Source organism: Bufo bufo, chromosome 8, assembly GCF_905171765.1.
Source record: "Bufo bufo chromosome 8, aBufBuf1.1, whole genome shotgun sequence".
Taxonomy (NCBI): domain Eukaryota; kingdom Metazoa; phylum Chordata; class Amphibia; order Anura; family Bufonidae; genus Bufo; species Bufo bufo.
Window position 1 is genome coordinate 7,834,180 of NC_053396.1, and position 20,799 is coordinate 7,854,978.

At 48.8% G+C, this 20,799-nt stretch overlaps 2 protein-coding genes across 5 annotated transcripts in view; one reads left to right on the plus strand and one right to left on the minus strand.

Moving 5' to 3' along the window:
• Positions 1–2,870: 2,870 nt before the first annotated feature.
• On the minus strand, positions 2,871–6,456 carry TMEM141 (transmembrane protein 141). Of its 2 annotated transcripts, XM_040405216.1 has the most exons (5): positions 6,344–6,456; positions 5,910–5,976; positions 5,506–5,589; positions 3,441–3,548; positions 2,871–2,936 (listed from the first exon to the last, which is right to left on the minus strand). In XM_040405216.1, exons 1-5 carry the CDS (start codon positions 6,395–6,397, stop codon positions 2,878–2,880), a joined length of 372 nt encoding a protein of 123 aa, XP_040261150.1. In that variant the 5' UTR covers positions 6,398–6,456; the 3' UTR covers positions 2,871–2,877. The 2 variants fall into 2 exon arrangements, with proteins under 2 accessions (XP_040261150.1, XP_040261151.1); XM_040405217.1 differs by lacking the exon at positions 5,506–5,589 and having other exon boundaries at positions 6,344–6,451.
• A 2,702-nt stretch (positions 6,457–9,158) lies between these two features.
• The window catches only part of TRAF2 (TNF receptor associated factor 2), a 49,132-nt gene continuing 37,491 nt past the window's right edge, over positions 9,159–20,799 (plus strand). Inside the window, exon 1 of one of the 3 annotated variants that reach the window (XM_040405206.1) lies at positions 9,159–9,325. In XM_040405206.1, the coding sequence (XP_040261140.1) occupies positions 9,273–9,325 (53 nt within the window). In that variant the 5' untranslated portion in view covers positions 9,159–9,272. Of the gene's footprint in view, positions 9,326–19,405; positions 19,505–20,799 lie in introns of those variants that run through there. The other 2 variants (XM_040405207.1, XM_040405208.1) reach the window with 2 other exon arrangements.

Consider the following 20,799-nt stretch of genomic DNA (forward strand, 5'->3'; position numbering starts at 1 on the left):
CAGTATTATAGTAGTTATATTCCTGTACATAGGAAGCAGTATTATAGTAGTTATATTCTTGTACATAGGAGCAGTATTATAGTAGTTATATTCTTGTACATAGGAGGTAGTATTATAGTAGTTATATTCTTGTACATAGGAGCAGTATTATAGTAGTTATATTCTTGTACATCGGAGCAGTATTATAGTAGTTATATTCTTGTACATAGGAGCAGTATTATAGTAGTTATACTCTTGTACATAGTAGCAGTATTATAGCAGTTATATTCCTGTACATAGGAGCAGTATTATAGTAGTTATATTCTTGTACATAGGAGGCAGTATTATAGTAGTAATATTCTTGTACATAGGAGCAGTATTATAGTAGTTATATTCTTGTACACAGGAGCAGTATTATAGTAGTTATATTCTTGTACATAGGAGCAGTATTATAGTAGTTATATTCTTGTACATAGGAGCAGTATTATAGTAGTTATATTCTTGTACATAGGAGCAGTATTATAGTAGTTATATTCTTGTACATAGGAGGCAGTATTATAGTAGTTATATTCTTGTACATAGGAGCAGCATTATAGTAGTTATATTCTTGTACATAGGAGCAGTATTATAGTAGTTATATTCTTGTACATAGGAGGCAGTATTATAGTAGTTATATTCTTGTACATAGGAGCAGTATTATAGTAGTTATATTCTTGTACATAGGAGGCAGTATTATAGTAGTTATATTCTTGTACATAGGAGCAGTATTATAGTAGTTATATTCTTGTACATAGGAGCAGTATTATAGTAGTTATATTCTTGTACATAGGAGCAGTATTATAGTAGTTATATTCTTGTACATAGGAGCAGTATTATAGTAGTTATATTCCTGTACATAGGAGCAGTATTATAGTAGTTATATTCCTGTACATAGGAGCAGTATTATAGTAGTTATATTCTTGTACATAGGAGCAGTATTATAGTAGTTATATTCTTGTACATAGGAGCAGTATTATAGTAGTTATATTCTTGTACATAGGAGCAGTATTATAGTAGTTATATTCTTGTACATAGGAGCAGTATTATAGTAGTTATATTCTTGTACATAGGAGCAGTATTATAGTAGTTATATTCTTGTACATAGGAGGCAGTATTATAGTAGTTATATTCTTGTACATAGGAGGCAGTATTATAGTAGTTATATTCTTGTACATAGGAGCAGTATTATAGTAGTTATATTCTTGTACATAGGAGGCAGTATTATAGTAGTTATATTCTTGTACATAGGAGCAGTATTATAGTAGTTATATTCCTGTACATAGGAGCAGTATTATAGTAGTTATATTCTTGTACATAGGAGCAGTATTATAGTAGTTATATTCTTGTACATAGGAGGCAGTATTATAGTAGTTATATTCTTGTACATAGGAGCAGTATTATAGTAGTTATATTCTTGTACATAGGAGCAGTATTATAGTAGTTATATTCTTGTACATAGGAGCAGTATTATAGTAGTTATATTCTTGTACATAGGAGCAGTATTATAGTAGTTATATTCCTGTACATAGGAGCAGTATTATAGTAGTTATATTCTTGTACATAGGAGCAGTATTATAGTAGTTATATTCTTGTACATAGGAGGCAGTATTATAGTAGTTATATTCTTGTACATAGGAGCAGTATTATAGTAGTTATATTCTTGTACATAGGAGCAGTATTATAGTAGTTATATTCTTGTACATAGGAGCAGTATTATAGTAGTTATATTCTTGTACATAGGAGCAGTATTATAGTAGTTATATTCTTGTACATAGGAGCAGTATTATAGTAGTTATATTCTTGTACATAGGAGGCAGTATTATAGTAGTTATATTCTTGTACATAGGAGCAGTATTATAGTAGTTATATTCTTGTACATAGGAGGCAGTATTATAGTAGTTATATTCTTGTACATAGGAGCAGTATTATAGTAGTTATATTCTTGTACATAGGAGCAGTATTATAGTAGTTATATTCTTGTACATAGGAGCAGTATTATAGTAGTTATATTCTTGTACATAGGAGCAGTATTATAGTAGTTATATTCTTGTACATAGGAGCAGTATTATAGTAGTTATATTCTTGTACATAGGAGGCAGTATTATAGTAGTTATATTCTTGTACATAGGAGGCAGTATTATAGTAGTTATATTCTTGTACATAGGAGCAGTATTATAGTAGTTATATTCTTGTACATAGGAGCAGTATTATAGTAGTTATATTCTTGTACATAGGAGCAGTATTATAGTAGTTATATTCTTGTACATAGGAGCAGTATTATAGTAGTTATATTCTTGTACATAGGGGCAGTATTATAGTAGTTATATTCTTGTACATAGGAGGCAGTATTATAGTCGTTATATTCTTGTACATAGGAGCAGTATTATAATAGTTATATTCCTGTACATAAGAGCAGTATTATAGTAGTTATATTGTTGGATATAAGGAGTACTATTATTATGGGACTTTTTCTTGTCACATATTGAAGAACCCCCTCTTCTTTCTAATAATACACATATGACACATACTGGGAAACAGATTTATATAAATATAGAGTTACGGTATTCACACACACACATATATGACAGGTATAGCTATGTATTCATCACTCCCTACTGTATAGGGACTTTTACAGCAGTAATTATATTCCTTCTTTTGAACTTCCTTATCACTTGTCCTCTTGGAGGAAGTCCTGTAGGTGAGAGGATTATTTTGGGATTTCCTCGCTGTTTGTGCAGAATTAACAATGAGGACCGTTTGCAGATTTCCCATCTGTGATCAGGATGTAAATCGCTCTTTGATTTGTTCCCCGTGTTTATTTCTGCAGTATGAAAAGTCCCTAGATTTTTTGGGGGGGATTTATTCGATTGTGTCGCCATATTTGTTCTGCTTTGTGGTATCTGATATCTGCTGTTGTCCTAAAAGAAAAAATAGAGTGAAAATCAATGCTGTCCCGGGGTGTAAAGCACTTACTGACTGTGGAGCGAGGCCAATACACCAGAATTCCGGGGCATTTTGGTTGTAAATCTGTCCCTAGCGCAGGGTCTTAGGGGGATGGAGCCGGATCCAGGGGTTCAGATACAAGCAATGAAAGAACTGCTGTCATGCTTCACCCCCTAAGGTCCTGCCCTTTGCACAGTACAGTGTATACATTTTCCTTGTACTGTTCCTTTAAATTAGAGTGCATTTAAAGGGCAAGGTCCCATCAGTGATCAGCGCCAAGAACAAGGGGTGTTGTGTCTGGTTGTAGTGCACTGAAATGAATGGCAGGTTTAGACCCAGGGACCCTCCTACTGAAACCAATAGGGCTGTGTGATGCACATATGACAGATTTATACCCCTGTGCTCCAGGTCAGTGAGCTACGTCAGGGCATGTGCTCCTCCAGCAAGGCGCATAGGGGCGCCTATATCTATACAGCTACCTGCTTGATGTAGCTGAGATATCTGCCCCTTCTCCAGGTAGATCCACAGGTCAGTGCACTTCTCCGTTTCTCTCTTGGTCACTACGTAGCTGGCCACCGACCCTGCAACTGAAATCGGGTTCAGATTTAGGAAAGGACGCCATCATGGAGGCGAGCAGCAACACCACCACCACCGCGGGCCGTAGGCTGGAGCTTCCTGTTCGGCTGGATTCACATGACTGTTATTCATGGCTGTTTTGCATCCAGGTTGCAGCAGTTTTTTTTTTAATTGCCATTAAAAATGGATGAATTTAATATTTATATATATATTATTATTTTTTTAAACCCTAGTATACATGCCCCCCCATAGCATCTCCTGGACACCCAATGGCTCCCATAGTGCCCCCCAGTAAATGCCCCGTTAGAGCCTGTCAGTATAAGTAATACTCCCTTGTCTTGGTGCCTCCCATTATCTAAAATGCCACCCCCCTGTAGTTCTCTCCAAAATGTAAAGTGCCCCCCTTAGTGCCTCCCAGTATAGGTAATGACCCCCCTTAGTGCCTCCCAGTATAGGTAATGACCCCCCTTAGTGCCTCCCAGTATAGGTAATGACCCCCCTTAGTGCCTCCCAGTATAGGTAATGACCCCCCTTAGTGCCTCCCAGTATAGGTAATGACCCCCCTTAGTGCCTCCCAGTATAAGTAATGACCCCCCTTAGTGCCTCCCAGTATAGGTAATGACCCCCCTTAGTGCCTCCCAGTATAGGTAATGACCCCCCTTAGTGCCTCCCAGTATAGGTAATGACCCCCCTTAGTGCCTCCCAGTATAGGTAATGACCCCCCTTAGTGCCTCCCAGTATAGGTAATGACCCCCTTAGTGCCTCCCAGTATAGGTAATGACCCCCCTTAGTGCCTCCCAGTATAGGTAATGACCCCCCTTAGTGCCTCCCAGTATAGGTAATGACCCCCCTTAGTGCCTCCCAGTATAGGTAATGACCCCCCTTAGTGCCTCCCAGTATAGGTAATGACCCCCCTTAGTGCCTCCCAGTATAGGTAATGACCCCCCTTAGTGCCTCCCAGTATAGGTAATGACCCCCCTTAGTGCCTCCCAGTATAGGTAATGACCCCCCTTAGTGCCTCCCAGTATAGGTAATGACCCCCCTTAGTGCCTCCCAGTATAAGTAATGACCCCCTTAGTGCCTCCCAGTATAAGTAATGACCCCCCTAGTGCCTCCCAGTATAAGTAATGACCCCCCTAGTGCCTCCCAGTATAAGTAATGACCCCCCCTTAGTGCCTCCCAGTATAAGTAATGACCCCCCCTTAGTGCCTCCCAGTATAAGTAATGACCCCCCCCTTAGTGCCTCCCAGTATAAGTAATGACCCCCCCTTAGTGCCTCCCAGTATAAGTAATGACCCCCCCCTTAGTGCCTCCCAGTATAAGTAATGACCCCCCCCTTAGTGCCTCCCAGTATAAGTAATGACCCCCCTAGTGCCCCCCCATTCTGCTGGTCCCGATAAAAAACTAAAATACTTGTATCATCCACCTGCGTGCGCAGGAGCACTGGGTTCTGGAGGCAGCAGGACCTGCCACTCCCAGTGTCATCATGTGATGTCATCGCGCTGGTAATGCAGGTCCTGCTGCCTCCAATGGGGAGCGAGTGTCCCCTCGTGTTCAAGTGGCTGAAGTATCCCCCCCCCCCCCCCGTCTAATCGGCCGTTAAAAAGCGCAGGGTCCGCCTGGCCTGGTCCGATGTGAACAGCTTCATAGACTTTAATTGGTTCTAAAAACAGCCATTATAAAAACCCAGCAATGTGAATGAGCCCTTACGGCGCCTTTTCGTCTGTATGAGGGGGCAGCATGAGATGCTAGCTGTTGGTTCGCCAGTAGGGGGCGCCTATGATGGGGGTCCTCACCGCTCTTTGTACCCTGCTGTGATTACGGTTCACCCGATCGCGGTCATTGCTCACAATGACTTGGCCGCTAGGGGCAGTACCCACAGTTTTGCACTTTTCGCTTCCCCCTCTGTGCGCCTCTAGGTGGCGTCGCGCTGCGGACGTCTATAGTTTCAGCTCTGTTCTGGCTTACCCACGGACAGGAGTATATTCCACTGCAGGGGATACGGAAGGCGTTTTTTGAACACACTCTGGAGCACCAGTGCGGCACCTGTCCCTGGGAACACAGACAGGAAGAGGTTAAAACAAGACGATGATGGCGGTGGCCCAGGGGCCCCCTCTGCTAGCCCCCATTCCCGTTGATCTGTAATAACCCGTGTGCGGATACCCGAAGTCATTGGGAAATCCGGAAATGGTTGTCTGTGTGTGGTTTAGGGAATTGCCGGTTGTGCGATTGCCTAAATGTCTTTCCTGCTTTACAACAGAACTGCATTTTCCCCTCTGAACCATTCCAAAATCCTGACATGCGCCAAAGAATCGCCCCACGTGGGGTTAACAGGCGTGAACCGTGGCTCCTGCGTCCGTGTTAGGAGTTACCTGTGATGAAGGTGACCACCCCCTTCATGAACGCCTGCGACTGGCACGCTGCGTACCCTTGTAAGCCCTAAAAAAAAAAAAAGACAGGTATTATTGACCCCCATCCGGAAAATTCCTCCCCAGCGAGTCGCGCTGCCGCTCCCGGTGAGTCAGCCATTCCGCGTGTCTGAACGGTGACTTAAAGCCGAGTCACACAAGGGACTTCCAAGCCGAATCATTGTCTGATGAAAAGCTGTGCAACAAGTCTCCTCTGCTTGCTGTCAGTGAATAGGAGCCTGCATGCCCGACTGGTCAGTCCCATCAGCAGCAGGAACCTTTCTGCTGATTGATACAGTCTCCTTGTATCAGAGTGGAGTCACAGGGGATTGTCTAGACTGGATACAATTGTAACAAAGCCTCAGCTGTGAGAAGGTAAATGCTAGCTCAGGACTCACTGGGTGCTTTGCAGCCAGCTGGTCGTCCACTCTGGAGAGTCCGAGGTTCACCATCGCGCTCCCTCCAGCGTCAGTACTTCCGGGCACAGGCGGTCTCAGCAGCGACACCTGGTGGCGAGGAGGACAGAGGCAGCCAACATTGTCTTAGAGGGCAGCTTATTGTCACTGGGGGTCATTGTCACTGGGGGTCATTCACACTGGGGGTCATTAACACTGGGGGTCATTTACACTGGGGGTCATTAACACTGGGGGTCATTAACACTGGGGGTCATTAACACTGGGGGTCATTTACACTGGGGGTCATTTGCACTGGGGGTCATTTGCACTGGGGGTCATTGACACTGGGGGTCATTAACACTGGGGGTCATTCACACTGGGGGTCACTAACACTGGGGGTCATTTACACTGGGGGTCATTTGCACTGGGGGTCATTGACACTGGGGGTCATTAACACTGGGGGTCATTTACACTGGGGGTCATTTACAACGGCGCAACGCCTGTTTTTGGCATAAAAAAAAGTTGCCTTTTTTAAATTTTTTGAGTGTAGAGGCGGCCGACTTCCAAATTTATCAGCATTTACGCCTGGAAACAGGACAGGATACGGACCGCCGCCGGTGGTGATGCACCTGCGTTAGGGCTCGTTCACACGAACGCGCGCTGCCCGTTGCCGTATTGCGAAACCCGTTCCGTGTGCATTCCGCATCACGGATGCGGACCCTTTCACTTCAACGGGTCCGCAAATCCGGGGAGATGCGGAACGGAAGCACCACGTAGTGCTTCCTGGGGTTCCGTTCCCTGCCTCCGCACCGCAAAAAGATAGAACATGCTCTATCTTTTTTGCGGAACGGAAGGATCGCGGACCCATGCGGCTGGGCTGCGGTCGGTGCCCGTGAATTGCGGACCGCAATTTGCGGTCCACAGCACGGGCTTCACACGGTCGTGTGAACGAGCCCTCAGGCCTCTTACACGTGACCGTGTGGCTTTTTTTAGTATTTTACTGTACGCAAAAAACGGATCCACAAAAAATACGGATGACGTCCGTGCGCATTCTGTTTTTTGCGGAACGGAACAGCTGGCCCCCGATAGAACAGTCCTATCCTTGTCCGTTATGCGGACAATAATAGGACATGTTGTATCTTTGAACGGAAATACGGAAACAGAAGTCATACGGAGTACCTTCCGTTTTTTTGCAGAACCATTGAAATGAATGGTTCCGTATACAGAATGCAAAAAAAGGAACGTAAACGGAACTTAGGCCTCTTTTTTTTTTCCATTTACGGGCCGTTTTTTGCGTTCCGTATACGGAACAATTTATTTCAATGGTTCCGCAAAAATAAACGGAATGTACTCCGTATGCATTCCGTTTCCGTATTTCCGTTCCGTTGAAAGATAGAACATGTCCTATTATTGCCCCGCAAATCACGTTCCGTGGCTCCATTCAAGTCAATGGGTCCGCTAAAAAAAAAAACTGAACACATACGGAAATGCATCCGTATGTCTTCCGTATCCGTTCCGTTTTTGCGGACCCATCTATTGAAAATTTTATGCCCAGCCCAATTTTTTCTATGTAATTACTGTATACGCCATACGGAAAAACGGAACCGGAAACAAAAAACGGATCTGTTAAAAACTGACCGTAAAACGCTCTTTGTAAAGGGCCCCCACTGTGAAGTATTGTATCTCTTCCTCCATTCACATCCAGAGCTGCCTTCAAAATTCTGCTAATTGCCCCTGGAACGCATAGATGGGCTGTAGGGCGGGAGCTAAACTGCTGTCTGTTTCCAAGGGCAATCAGCAGAATTTTGAAAGCAGCTCTGGATGTGAATGGAGGAACGGACACAATACTACACAGGGTCAGTAGGGTGCCCTCTACCCTTCATAGTGCTGGGTGGGCATTCTTCACTGAAACTGGAAGACCCCTTCAAGCTGTTCCTTTATACAATTTTGCAATATACTTTCTGTACTCAAGATCTCTGCTTGCTGTCATTTTGTTGCAGAATTTTATACGGCGAGAATCTACCTTGAAAATGACTTCTTTTGCCCCTTTTCTGAGTTATAAGATGTTTCGTTCTCTGTTCGCATCTAAAGCAGTGCATTGTGGGAGCTCAGGTGACAGATGCAGAGTTAGTGCCGGGCTGTCACCTGGGCTCCCACAATGCACTGCTCCCCGGTAACCAGCAGGATTCCGGATTTCGCTTTAGATGTGAACAGAGAACAAAACGCCTTGTGTGACTGAGGGGCAAAAGAAGTCACGTTCTCACTCCATAATATTTTGGGACAGGGTCCTACTGAATGACAGCAAGCAGTGATCTTGAATGTAGAAAGTATATAGCAAAACTGTACAAAGCAAGGATGTCAAACCCGTGGCCGCCAGCTGTTGCAAAACTATAACTCCCATCATGCCTGGACATCCTACAGCAGGGATCAGAAACCTTAGGCGCTCCAGCTGCTGTGAAACTACAACTCCCAGCATGCACACTTACTTGCCTGTTCCTGTAACTCCCATAAAAGTAAAAGGAGGATACTGGGAGTTGTAGTTTTGCAACAGCTGGAGGGCCGTGAGTTTGACACCCATCGTATAAGGTAATCGGGTTCCAGTGAAGTGTCTTCCATGGAGGATCTGGAGGCAGGTTGTGCAATCCTCCCTCGCAGCGCTTTCAGCACCGGCGGCTGCGTGTTTTCCGTATGTGTCACGCGTTTTGCGTCACTTCCCTTGCGACGGGAATAGTCATAGATTTTGCTGCTTATACGCGGCCGGCAATGGCGTGCTCTGCTCATCGTACGCGGTTATTACTAAGGTGTGATGGAAACACGGCGTTATCTGGTACGGAGCGGGCGCGCTGCAGCTCAGCTCTGCTGCATCTGTTAAGAAGTGTTTGTCACCGACGGCTCGTCAAATCGTTGGAATTTCTTGTACGTTCTGGAAAGTATGGTGTTAGCGGACGTCCCTGCGCGTGCGCTCTGCCGCAGCTCTCGGGGGAGGTAAGTTCCCCCAGGACCATCTTCCACGAAGTGAGGCGCGAGCCTTGGGCTGGGGTCTGTGGAGGTGACGCATTTTATAGCACAGAATGGCGGGGGGGGGGGGGGAGGTGTAGGCGAGGGAAGAGGAGTCACCTGGATGACAGCATGGCCGCTATGAGGTGTCTACAAAGCGGTTGTCAGTTCCCAACCCCCACACAGTGGGACCGGCACATAGCTCACCCAGTCCGGGAGGGTCTGCGTTAGGTTTGGGGGGGGAAGGGGGGGGTCTGGTTTTAAAAAGTCGCAAAATATGTTTGCAATCTTACGACAGACCTGACGATGCACAGCGGGCGCCTGCTAATCCCCTCGTAATAAGTCTCCCCCGGGGGCTCAGCACAGTATCACACGGCAGGCTTAGATACAGCCGACAGGAATGGATAAGATAGACTTAGATACCTGCTCAGCAGGCAGTATCACACAGGATAGGATTAGATACACAGCTCAGCAGACAGTATCACACAGGATAGGATTAGATACACAGCTCAGCAGACAGTATCACACAGGATAGGATTAGATACACAGCTCAGCAGACAGTATCACACAGGATAGGATCAGATACACAGCTCAGCAGACAGTATCACACAGGACAGGATTAGATACACAGCTCAGCAGACTGTATCACACAGGATAGGATTAGATACACAGCTCAGCAGACAGTATCACACAGGATAGGATTAGATACAGGGCTCAGCAGACAGTATCACACAGGATAGGATTAGATACACAGCTCAGCAGACAGTATCACACAGGATAGGATTAGATACACAGCTCAGCAGACAGTATCACACAGGATAGGATTAGATACAGGGCTCAGCAGACAGTATCACACAGGATAGGATTAGATACACAGCTCAGCAGACAGTATCACACAGGATAGGATTAGATACACAGCTCAGCAGACAGTATCACACAGGATAGGATTAGATACACAGCTCAGCAGGCAGTATCACACAGGATAGGATTAGATACACAGCTCAGCAGACAGTATCACACAGGATAGGATTAGATACACAGCTCAGCAGACAGTATCACACAGGATAGGATTAGATACACAGCTCAGCAGACAGTATCACACAGGATAGGATTAGATACAGCAGCTCAGCAGACAGTATCACACAGGAGAGGATTAGATACACAGCTCAGCAGACAGTATCACACAGGATAGGATTAGATACACAGCTCAGCAGGCAGTATCACACAGGATAGGATTAGATACACAGCTCAGCAGACAGTATCAGACAGGATAGGATTAGATACACAGCTCAGCAGACAGTATCACACAGGATAGGATTAGATACACATCTCAGCAGACAGTATCACACAGGATAGTATTAGATACACAGCTCAGCAGACTGTATCACACAGGATAGGATTAGATACACAGCTCAGCAGTCAGTATCACACAGAATAGGATTAGATACACAGCTCAGCAGACAGTATCACACAGGATAGGATTAGATACACAGCTCAGCAGTCAGTATCACACAGGAGAGGATTAGATACACAGCTCAGCAGACAGTATCACACAGGATAGGATTAGATACACAGCTCAGCAGACAGTATCACACAGGATAGGATTAGATACACAGCTCAGCAGACAGTATCACACAGGATAGGATTAGATACAGCAGCTCAGCAGACAGTATCACACAGGAGAGGATTAGATACACAGCTCAGCAGACCGTATCACACAGGATAGGATTAGATACACAGCTCAGCAGACAGTATCACACAGGATAGGATTAGATACACAGCTCAGCAGACAGTATCACACAGGAGAGGATTAGATACACAGCTCAGAAGACAGTATCACACAGGATAGGATTAGATACACAGCTCAGCAGACAGTATCACACAGGAGAGGATTAGATACACAGCTCAGCAGTCAGTATCACACAGGAAAGGATTAGATACACAGCTCAGCAGGCAGTATCACACAGGATAGGATTAGATACACAGCTCAGCAGTCAGTATCACACAGGGTAGGATTAGATACACAGCTCAGCAGACTGTATCACACATGATAGGATTAGATACACCGCTCAGCAGACAGTATCACACAGGATAGGATTAGATACAGGGCTCAGCAGACAGTATCACATGGGGTAGGATTAGATACACAGCTCAGCAGACAGTATCACACAGGATAGGATTAGATACACAGCTCAGCAGACAGTATCACACAGGAGAGGATTAGATACAGGGCTCAGCAGACAGTATCACACGGGGTAGGATTAGATACACAGCTCAGCAGACAGTATCACACGGGGTAGGATTAGATACACAGCTCAGCAGACAGTATCACACAGGATAGGATTAGATACACAGCTCAGCAGAAAGTATCACACAGGAGAGGATTAGATACACAGCTCAGCAGACAGTATCACACAGGATAGGATTAGATACACAGCTCAGCAGACTGTATCACACAGGATAGGATTAGATACACAGCTCAGCAGTCAGTATCACACAGGATAGGATTAGATACAGCAGCTCAGCAGACAGTATCACACAGGATAGGATTAGATACACAGCTCAGCAGACAGTATCACACAGGAGAGGATTAGATACACAGCTCAGCAGACAGTATCACACAGGATAGGATTAGATACACAGCTCAGCAGAGAGTATCACACAGGAGAGGATTAGATACAGTAGCTCAGCAGACAGTATCACACAGGATAGGATTAGATACACAGCTCAGCAGACAGTATCACACAGGACAGGATTAGATACACAGCTCAGCAGACAGTATCACACAGGAGAGGATTAGATACACAGCTCAGCAGACAGTATCACACAGGATAGGATTAGATACAGCAGCTCAGCAGACAGTATCACACAGGAGAGGATTAGATACACAGCTCAGCAGACAGTATCACACAGGATAGGATTAGATACACAGCTCAGCAGACATTATCACACAGGATAGGATTAGATACAGCAGCTCAGCAGACAGTATCACACAGGAGAGGATTAGATACACAGCTCAGCAGACAGTATCACACAGGATAGGATTAGATACAGGGCTCAGCAGACAGTATCACACAGGATAGGATTAGATACACAGCTCAGCAGACAGTATCACACAGGATAGGATTAGATACACAGCTCAGCAGACAGTATCACACAGGAGAGGATTAGATACACAGCTCAGAAGACAGTATCACACAGGATAGGATTAGATACACAGCTCAGCAGACAGTATCACACAGGAGAGGATTAGATACACAGCTCAGCAGACAGTATCACACAGGATAGGATTAGATACACAGCTCAGCAGACAGTATCACACAGGATAGGATTAGATACACAGCTCAGCAGACAGTATCACACAGGATAGGATTGGATACACAGCTCAGCAGACAGTATCACACAGGAGAGGATTAGATACACAGCTCAGCAGACAGTATCACACAGAATAGGATTAGATACACAGCTCAGCAGACAGTATCACACAGAATAGGATGAGATACACAGCTCAGCAGACAGTATCACACAGGATAGGATTAGATACACAGCTCAGCAGACAGTATCACACAGGACAGGATTAGATACACGGCTCAGCAGACAGTATCACACAGGATAGGATTAGATACAGGCCGGCTCCAGGTTCACGTGGGCCCCCTTTTGGCATTTTGCAGAACACATCTGGCAATGAAGCTCCATGTGTTATAGATGGTACCAAATACAATAGACAGAACCCGCTGCAGAGCGGATATGTGTGAATCAATCCTTATGCCCCTACTTTTTAGCCCCTCAGGTCTACTCAGTATCCGTCTTTATTGTAAACCCTCTAAAGAGAAACAGACGTTGAATATGAAAACAAATTTCAATATGGATGCTGATAGCACTGTGCTGCTGCCCGTCCCTGTGCCCCAATATGGATGCTGATAGCACTGTGCTGCTGCCCGTCCCTGTGCCCCCGATATGGATGCTGATAGCACTGTGCTGCTGCCCGCCCCTGTGCCCCAATATGGATGCTGATAGCACTGTGCTGCTGCCCGTCCCTGTGCCCCCAATATGGATGCTGATAGCACTGTGCTGCTGCCCGTCCCTGTGCCCCCAATATGGATGCTGATAGCACTGTGCTGCTGCCCGTCCCTGTGCCCCCAATATGGATGCTGATAGCACTGTGCTGCTGCCCGCCCCTGTGCCCCCAATATGGATGCTGATAGCACTGTGCTGCTGCCCGCCCCTGTGCCCCCAATATGGATGCTGATAGCACTGTGCTGCTGCCCGCCCCTGTGCCCCCAATATGGATGCTGATAGCACTGTGCTGCTGCCCGCCCCTGTGCCCCCAATATGGATGCTGATAGCACTGTGCTGCTGCCCGCCCCTGTGCCCCCAATATGGATGCTGATAGCACTGTGCTGCTGCCCGCCCCTGTGCCCCAATATGGATGCTGATAGCACTGTGCTGCTGCCCGCCCCTGTGCCCCAATATGGATGCTGATAGCACTGTGCTGCTGCCCGCCCCTGTGCCCCCAATATGGATGCTGATAGCACTGTGCTGCTGCCCGTCCCTGTGCCCCTAATATGGATGCTGATAGCACTGTGCTGCTGCCCGTCCCTGTGCCCCCAATATGGATGCTGATAGCACTGTGCTGCTGCCCGTCCCTGTGCCCCCAATATGGATGCTGATAGCACTGTGCTGCTGCCCGTCCCTGTGCCCCCAATATGGATGCTGATAGCACTGTGCTGCTGCCCGTCCCTGTGCCCCCAATATGGATGCTGATAGCACTGTGCTGCTGCCCGTCCCTGTGCCCCCGATATGGATGCTGATAGCACTGTGCTGCTGCCCGCCCCTGTGCCCCCGATATGGATGCTGATAGCACTGTGCTGCTGCCCTACTGCGATCAGCAGTGCAGCAGCCTCAGGTTTGCACGGGCAGTGTGGAGGAGAATCCGAGTAAGGCCTCCTGCACACGAACGTGTGAAGCCCGTGCTGTTGACCACAATTTGCGGTCCACGGCACGGGCACCGTCCGTGGGGCAGCCGCTTGGGGATCGTGGACCCATTCACTTGAATGAGTCTGCGATCCCTCCATTCCGCAAAAAGATAGAGCATGTTCTATCTTTTTGCCGCGCAGAGGCACAGAACGGAACCCCAGGAAGCACTTCGTAGTGTTCCGTTCCACATGTCCGTATTTGCGGACCCTTTGAAGTGAATGGGTCCGCATCGGTAAAGCAGACTGTACACGAAACTGTGCCTGTGTATTGCGGATCCGCAAATGCGGTCTGCAATACGGCAACGGGCAGCACACGTTCTTGTGAACGAGCCCTAATTTAGTACCTGCACACACAGCTCCTGCCTGTCATTACTGATTACCACAGGGCTGTACTGGGAGAGGGTATGGAAGAGAACTACAAACATCCCCAAACATGGCGCCCGCTCGCACGTGCAGTGGGCGCCATTGTCGCAGGGTTTCTGCTATTTTAAATACACGCACCCCTGAACCCTGACCACCGCACTCTGTCATACACACACCCCTGACCAGCGCCCCCTGCGTTACACTCACCCTTGACCACTGCCCCCTGCGTTACACTCACCCCTGACCAGCGCCCCCTGCGTTACACGCACCCCTGACCAGTGCCCCCTGCGTTACATGTACCCCTGACCAGTGCCCCCTGCGTTACGCGCACCCCTGACCATCGCCCCCTGCGTTACACGCACCCCTGACCAGCGCCCCCTGCGTTACACGCACCCCTGACCAGCGCCCCCTGCGTTACACGCACCCCTGACCAGCGCCCCCTGCGTTACACGCACCCCTGACCAGCGCCCCCTGCGTTACACGCACCCCTGACCAGTGCCCCCTGCGTTACACGCACCCCTGACCAGTGCCCCCTGCGTTACGCGCACCCCTGACCAGCGCCCCCTGCGTTACACACACCCCTGACCAGCGCCCCCTGCGTTACATGCACCCCTGACCGCCGCACCCTGTCATACAAGCACCCTGTCATACACGCACCCCTGACCGCCACACCCTGTCATACACGCACCCCTGACCGCCGCACCCTGTCATACATGCACCCTGTCATACACGCACCCCTTGACCGCCGCAACCTGTCATACACGCACCCCTGACCGCCGCACCCTGTCATACACGCAGCCCTGACCGCCGCACCCTGTCATACACGCACCCCTGACCGCCGCACCCTGTCATACACGCATCCCTGACCGCCGCACCATGTCATACACGCACCCCTGACCGCCGCACCCTGTCATACACGCACCCCTTGACCGCCGCACCCTGTCATACACGCACCCCTGACTGCTGCACCCTGTCTCACACGCACCCCTGACCGCCGCACCCTGTCATACACGCACCCCTGACTGCCGCACCCTGTCTCACACGCACCCTGTCATACACGCACCCCTGACCGCCGCACACTGTCTCACACGCACCCCTGACCGCCGCACACTGTCATACACGCACCCCTGATCGGCGCACCCTGTCATACACGCACCCCTGATCGCCGCACCCTGTCATACACGCACCCCTGATCGCCGCACCCTGTCATACACGCACCCTGTCTCACACGCACCCCTGACCGCCGCACCCTGTCATACACGCACCCCTGATCGCCGCACCCTGTCATACACGCACCCTGTCATACACGCACCCTGTCATACACGCACCCTGTCTCACACGCACCCTGTCTCACACGCACCCTGTCTCACACGCACCCTGTCATACACGCACCCCTGATCGCCGCACCCTGTCATACACGCACCCTGTCTCACACGCACCCCTGATCGCCGCACCCTGTCATACACGCACCCCTGATCGCCGCACCCTGTCATACACGCACCCCTGATCGCCGCACCCTGTCATACACGCACCCCTGATCGCCGCACCCTGTCATACACGCACCCTGTCTCACACGCACCCCTGATCGCCGCACCCTGTCATACACGCACCCCTGATCGCCGCACCCTGTCATACACGCACCCCTGATCGCCGCACCCTGTCATACACGCACCCCTGATCGCCGCACCCTGTCATACACGCACCCTGTCTCACACGCACCCCTGATCGCCGCACCCTGTCATACACGCACCCCTGATCGCCGCACCCTGTCATACACGCACCCCTGATCGCCGCACCCTGTCATACACGCACCCCTGATCGCCGCACCCTGTCATACACGCACCCTGTCTCACACGCACCCCTGATCGCCGCACCCTGTCATACACGCACCCCTGATCGCCGCACCCTGTCATACACGCACCCTGTCATACACGCACCCTGTCATACACGCACCCTGTCATACACGCACCCTGTCATACACGCACCCTGTCTCACACGCACCCTGTCTCACACGCACCCTGTCTCACACGCACCCTGTCTCACACGCACCCTGTCTCACACGCACCCTGTCTCACACGCACCCCTGACCGCCGCACCCTGTCATACACGCACCCTGTCATACACGCACCCTGTCATACACGCACCCTGTCATACACGCACCCTGTCTCACACGCACCCTGTCTCACACGCACCCCTGATCGCCGCACCCTGTCATACACGCACCCCTGACCAGCGCATCCTGAGTTACAGGAAGTAGGTAGGAAGTGGGCGGCTGTGTAAGATTGCTGCATGGTAAGTAGTATTAGCCGCACACACGAACAGCACCCACAGGGTTATTTCACAAAAGGGTGAAGAGTTTGGAGAAGTGAACAATATAGGAGAACGTGGCTGATTTGAAAGAAACTCCAATTCATCTCACCTTCCGATTCAGTTCTGTTCTCCTAGATTGTTCCCTTCTCCAAACTCTTCACCATTCTGTCAATAAGGGCTCATTCACACGACCGTTGGTGTCCCGCGCCCGTGCTGTGGTCTGCAATGCACGGGCACCGTCTGTGGGGCAGGCGCATGGTGATCGCAGACCCATTCTTTGGAATGGGGTCCGCGATCCCTCCGTTCCACAAAAAGATAGAGCGAGTTCTATCTTTTTGCAGTGCGGAGGCACGGAACGGAACGAAACCCCAGAAAGCACTCCGTAGTGTTCCGTTCCGCATCTCCGGACCCATTGAAATGAATAGGTCCGCATCCGTGATGCAGAATGACAACGGAGCGGTGCCCGTGTATTGCGGATCCGCAAATGCGGTCTGCAAACTGTGCAGGAGGCCTTAGTGGTGAAAATTATTAGCGCCCCCCCCATTTTTGACTGTGGTATCTTATGTGCCCCCCCCCTATATATTGTTCCTAGAGTCGCCACTGCTGATCGCATACATCTTAGGCTTCTTTCACACGGGCGTGTGCTGCCCGTTGCCGTATTGCGGACCGCATTTGCGGATCCGCAATACACGGGTGCCGTTCCGTGGGCATTCCGCATCACGGATGCGGACCCATTCACTTCAATGGGTCCGCAAATTCAAGTGAATGGGTCTGCGATCCGCTGCGGCTGCCCCACGGTTTACGCGTTTCGATCAATACTTGGTCTTAATCAGTTATGATTCAGACCAAGTAGTGGTCAAAACGCGTAAACTCAAGGGGTGCCATTGTGCAGAGGGGTACACTGTATGTGATTCACATTTTTGCCAATAAAGTCAGAGCTGCAATCCCTAATGCATTCTGAATGGAGAGCGATCCGTTCAGGATGCATCAGGAGGTCTTCAGTTCCGTCCCTTTTACGGTATTTGGCCGGAGAAAATACTGCAGCATGCTGCGGTATTTTCTCCGGCCAAAATACCGGTACACTTGCCGGAATGTCGGAGCCGGCATTGATTTCCATTGAAATGTATTAGTGCATTAAAATTACTGCATTAACGGATCCGGTCTTCCGGTCTGCGCATGCGTAGACCTTTTAAAATGTGAAAAAAAAAAATATACCGGATCCGTTTTTCCGGAAGACACTGGGGAGACGGATCCGGTATTTCAATGCATTTGTCCGACAGATCCGAATCCGGATCTGTAGACAAATGCAATCCGTTTGCGTCCGGATTTCCGGCAACGGAACTGCTTGCCGGAATCCAACAACGCAAGTGTGAAAGGGGCCTAATTACATCTCTGCTTGAGGCTTCTGTGACTATTAGGAATATACCAATACAGGCCACTAGGTGGCAGCATTGCACTGCTATATTCCAAATGAAGTGTTCAGTGATGGCTAGTGTCACCCAAAGCGACTTCAAAAATGTTTTTTAAAAAAAGTTTTTACAAATATAAAACATTTTTTTTTTCAAATCACCCCCCTTTTCTTAAAATAAAAATACTTAACCAATATAAAAAAATAAACATCATGGGCATTGCACAATTAAAATATAACAGTATTAATAATGGCATACGGCAAATGGTGTAACGGGAAAAAAATAAAAACAGCCAATTTGCCATTTTTGGTCACTTCAACTACCCAATAATTTTTTTTTATAAAAAGTGATCAAAAAGTCGCACACACCTCAAATTGGTATCGCTGAAAAGAACAGTCGTTGGGCGGAGTCAGGGGTGTGGCTTAGTGTAACTGACAGTTGAAGGCTGCTGTTACCCCTCCTCCGGAGTATGTGGGGTCCGTTGTAGATCTCTGTGGGGGGGATCTGTTCTAGGTCTATCTCTGTGTGGGGATCTGTTCTAGGTCTATCTCTGTGTGGGGATCTGTTCTAGGTCTATCTCTGTGTGGGGATCTGTTCTAGGTCTATCTCTGTGTGGGGATCTGTTCTAGGTCTATCTCTGTGTGGGGATCTGTTCTAGGTCTATCTCTGTGTGGGGATCTGTTCTAGGTCTATCTCTGTGTGGGGATCTGTTCTAGGTCTATCTCTGTGTGGGGATCTGTTCTAGGTCTATCTCTGTGTGGGGATCTGTTCTAGGTCTATCTCTGTGTGGGGATCTGTTCTAGGTCTATCTCTGTGTGGGGATCTGATCTAGGTCTATCTCTGTGTGGGGATCTGTTCTAGGTCTATCTCTGTGTGGGGATCTGTTCTAGGTCTATCTCTGTGTGGGGATCTGTTCTAGGTCTATCTCTGTGTGGGGGTCCGTTCTAGGTCTATCTCTGTGTGGGGGTCCGTTCTAAATCTCTGTGTGGGGATCCGTTCTAGATCTCTGTATTTGCAGGTTAGGCTCCTCCCCTTCCGGCTGCCCCGCCCTTCCTCCTTCTTTACTTTCGCTTCTCCCGTCACTGCTCCGGTTTCTCCGCCGACATTCGGTGAGTCTCTGTGTTTTCTCCCGCCTGGTTTGCGGTGTGTGGAGGCCGCGGAGCCTCGGGCTGGAGTAGCCGGTCCCCGGGAAGCTGAGGAGACGGGCGGCCCCCCCCCCCCCGCCACTACGACTCCTAGTTTCCACGTAGCTGCTTTCAGTTTCTGTCATATTTTTGCACTGTAACTACAACCCTCATCGGGAAGCTGGTGACCTTGGTCGTTCCCTGTCACCCTGCACACTTGTGGGACTACAGTTCTCAGCATGCCTAGTATTTTTCACTACAACTCTCAGCAGGCGCTGACGGACTTATCCTGCACACCTGCGTGGATCTACAATTCTCAGCATTCATCCTTTTTTTTTTTACTTTTGAAGACCATTAACTACAACTCCCAGCAAGTCTGCACACTGTGGGACTATTACTCCCAACATATCCAAAATCCTGTGGTAAATTTGTCTTTTAGCTTCTACCTTGGCAACTCCCAATGTCCACTGCTGGCTGTCAGAACATGTTGGGGGTTGTAGTGGCATGTTAAAGACCATAACCTACCATGAGGTGTTGGGGATGATGGCAGTTGTAGTCCCATGGTGAATTGTCATAAGTGGAGTTTTCTGGCTTCGCCGCCGCTTATCTCCGCTCACCTTGGACCCGGTGGCATAAATGGTTGTGCAACAAGAGATAAGGGGTTCTCCGAGGAGATAAGTGGCACCTGGTGGAACTTACCTCCCCTGACAGCCAATGTTTCCCATTGAAAACACATGCATGCTCAGCCGAGCTGAGAGTGCATGTGTGCTGCCCGCATCTTCTGCGGCCCTGTTGAAATGAATGGGTCCGCACCCGTTCCGCAAAATTGCTCGTTGCTTTGCAGACGGCCGCCCCCGTCCCTCCCCCAAGTGTGGGGAGACCACACTTTTTTTGTCTTGCGGAAATGTGCAAAGGAGGAACCTCTGGTTATAGCAAGTCTTCGTTCTGATGCACAGAGCCGCCTGGTGACCTGAAAGGGGGGACCCCGACTGTGTGATGTACGTATCCTCTGATATGGCAGGGTTTGTCCTGAGGAGACTAGTGTATTACAGGGGACCGTCAGCAGTTGTGACCATGCTGAACTGCTGACAGCACTGAGCTGGGGAGAGCAGGACAGATGGCGCTTTTATTATAAGGAGTAGTGTGCATATGAAGGTTTATTCTGCTTCTGCAAGTGCCCAGGGGGCGGAGCTCTCTGTAGCATCCCACGAGCCTGGCATGTACCAGCCTGACCAGTCCCTATAGACCAGTGTTTCCCAACCAGCGTGCCTCCAGCTGTT

Coding starts and splice junctions, on each gene's coding strand:
- TMEM141 (XM_040405216.1), bottom strand. CDS start 6,397: ATGGTGAACCTCGGACTCTCCAGAGTGGACGACCAGCTGGCTGCAAAG. Junction 5,977..6,343: donor AGCTGGCTGCAAAGCACCCA/GTGAGTCCTGAG, acceptor TTTTTTTTTTAG/GGCTTACAAGGGTACGCAGC. Junction 3,549..5,505: donor GAATATACTCCTGTCCGTGG/GTAAGCCAGAAC, acceptor ACCCGATTTCAG/TTGCAGGGTCGGTGGCCAGC.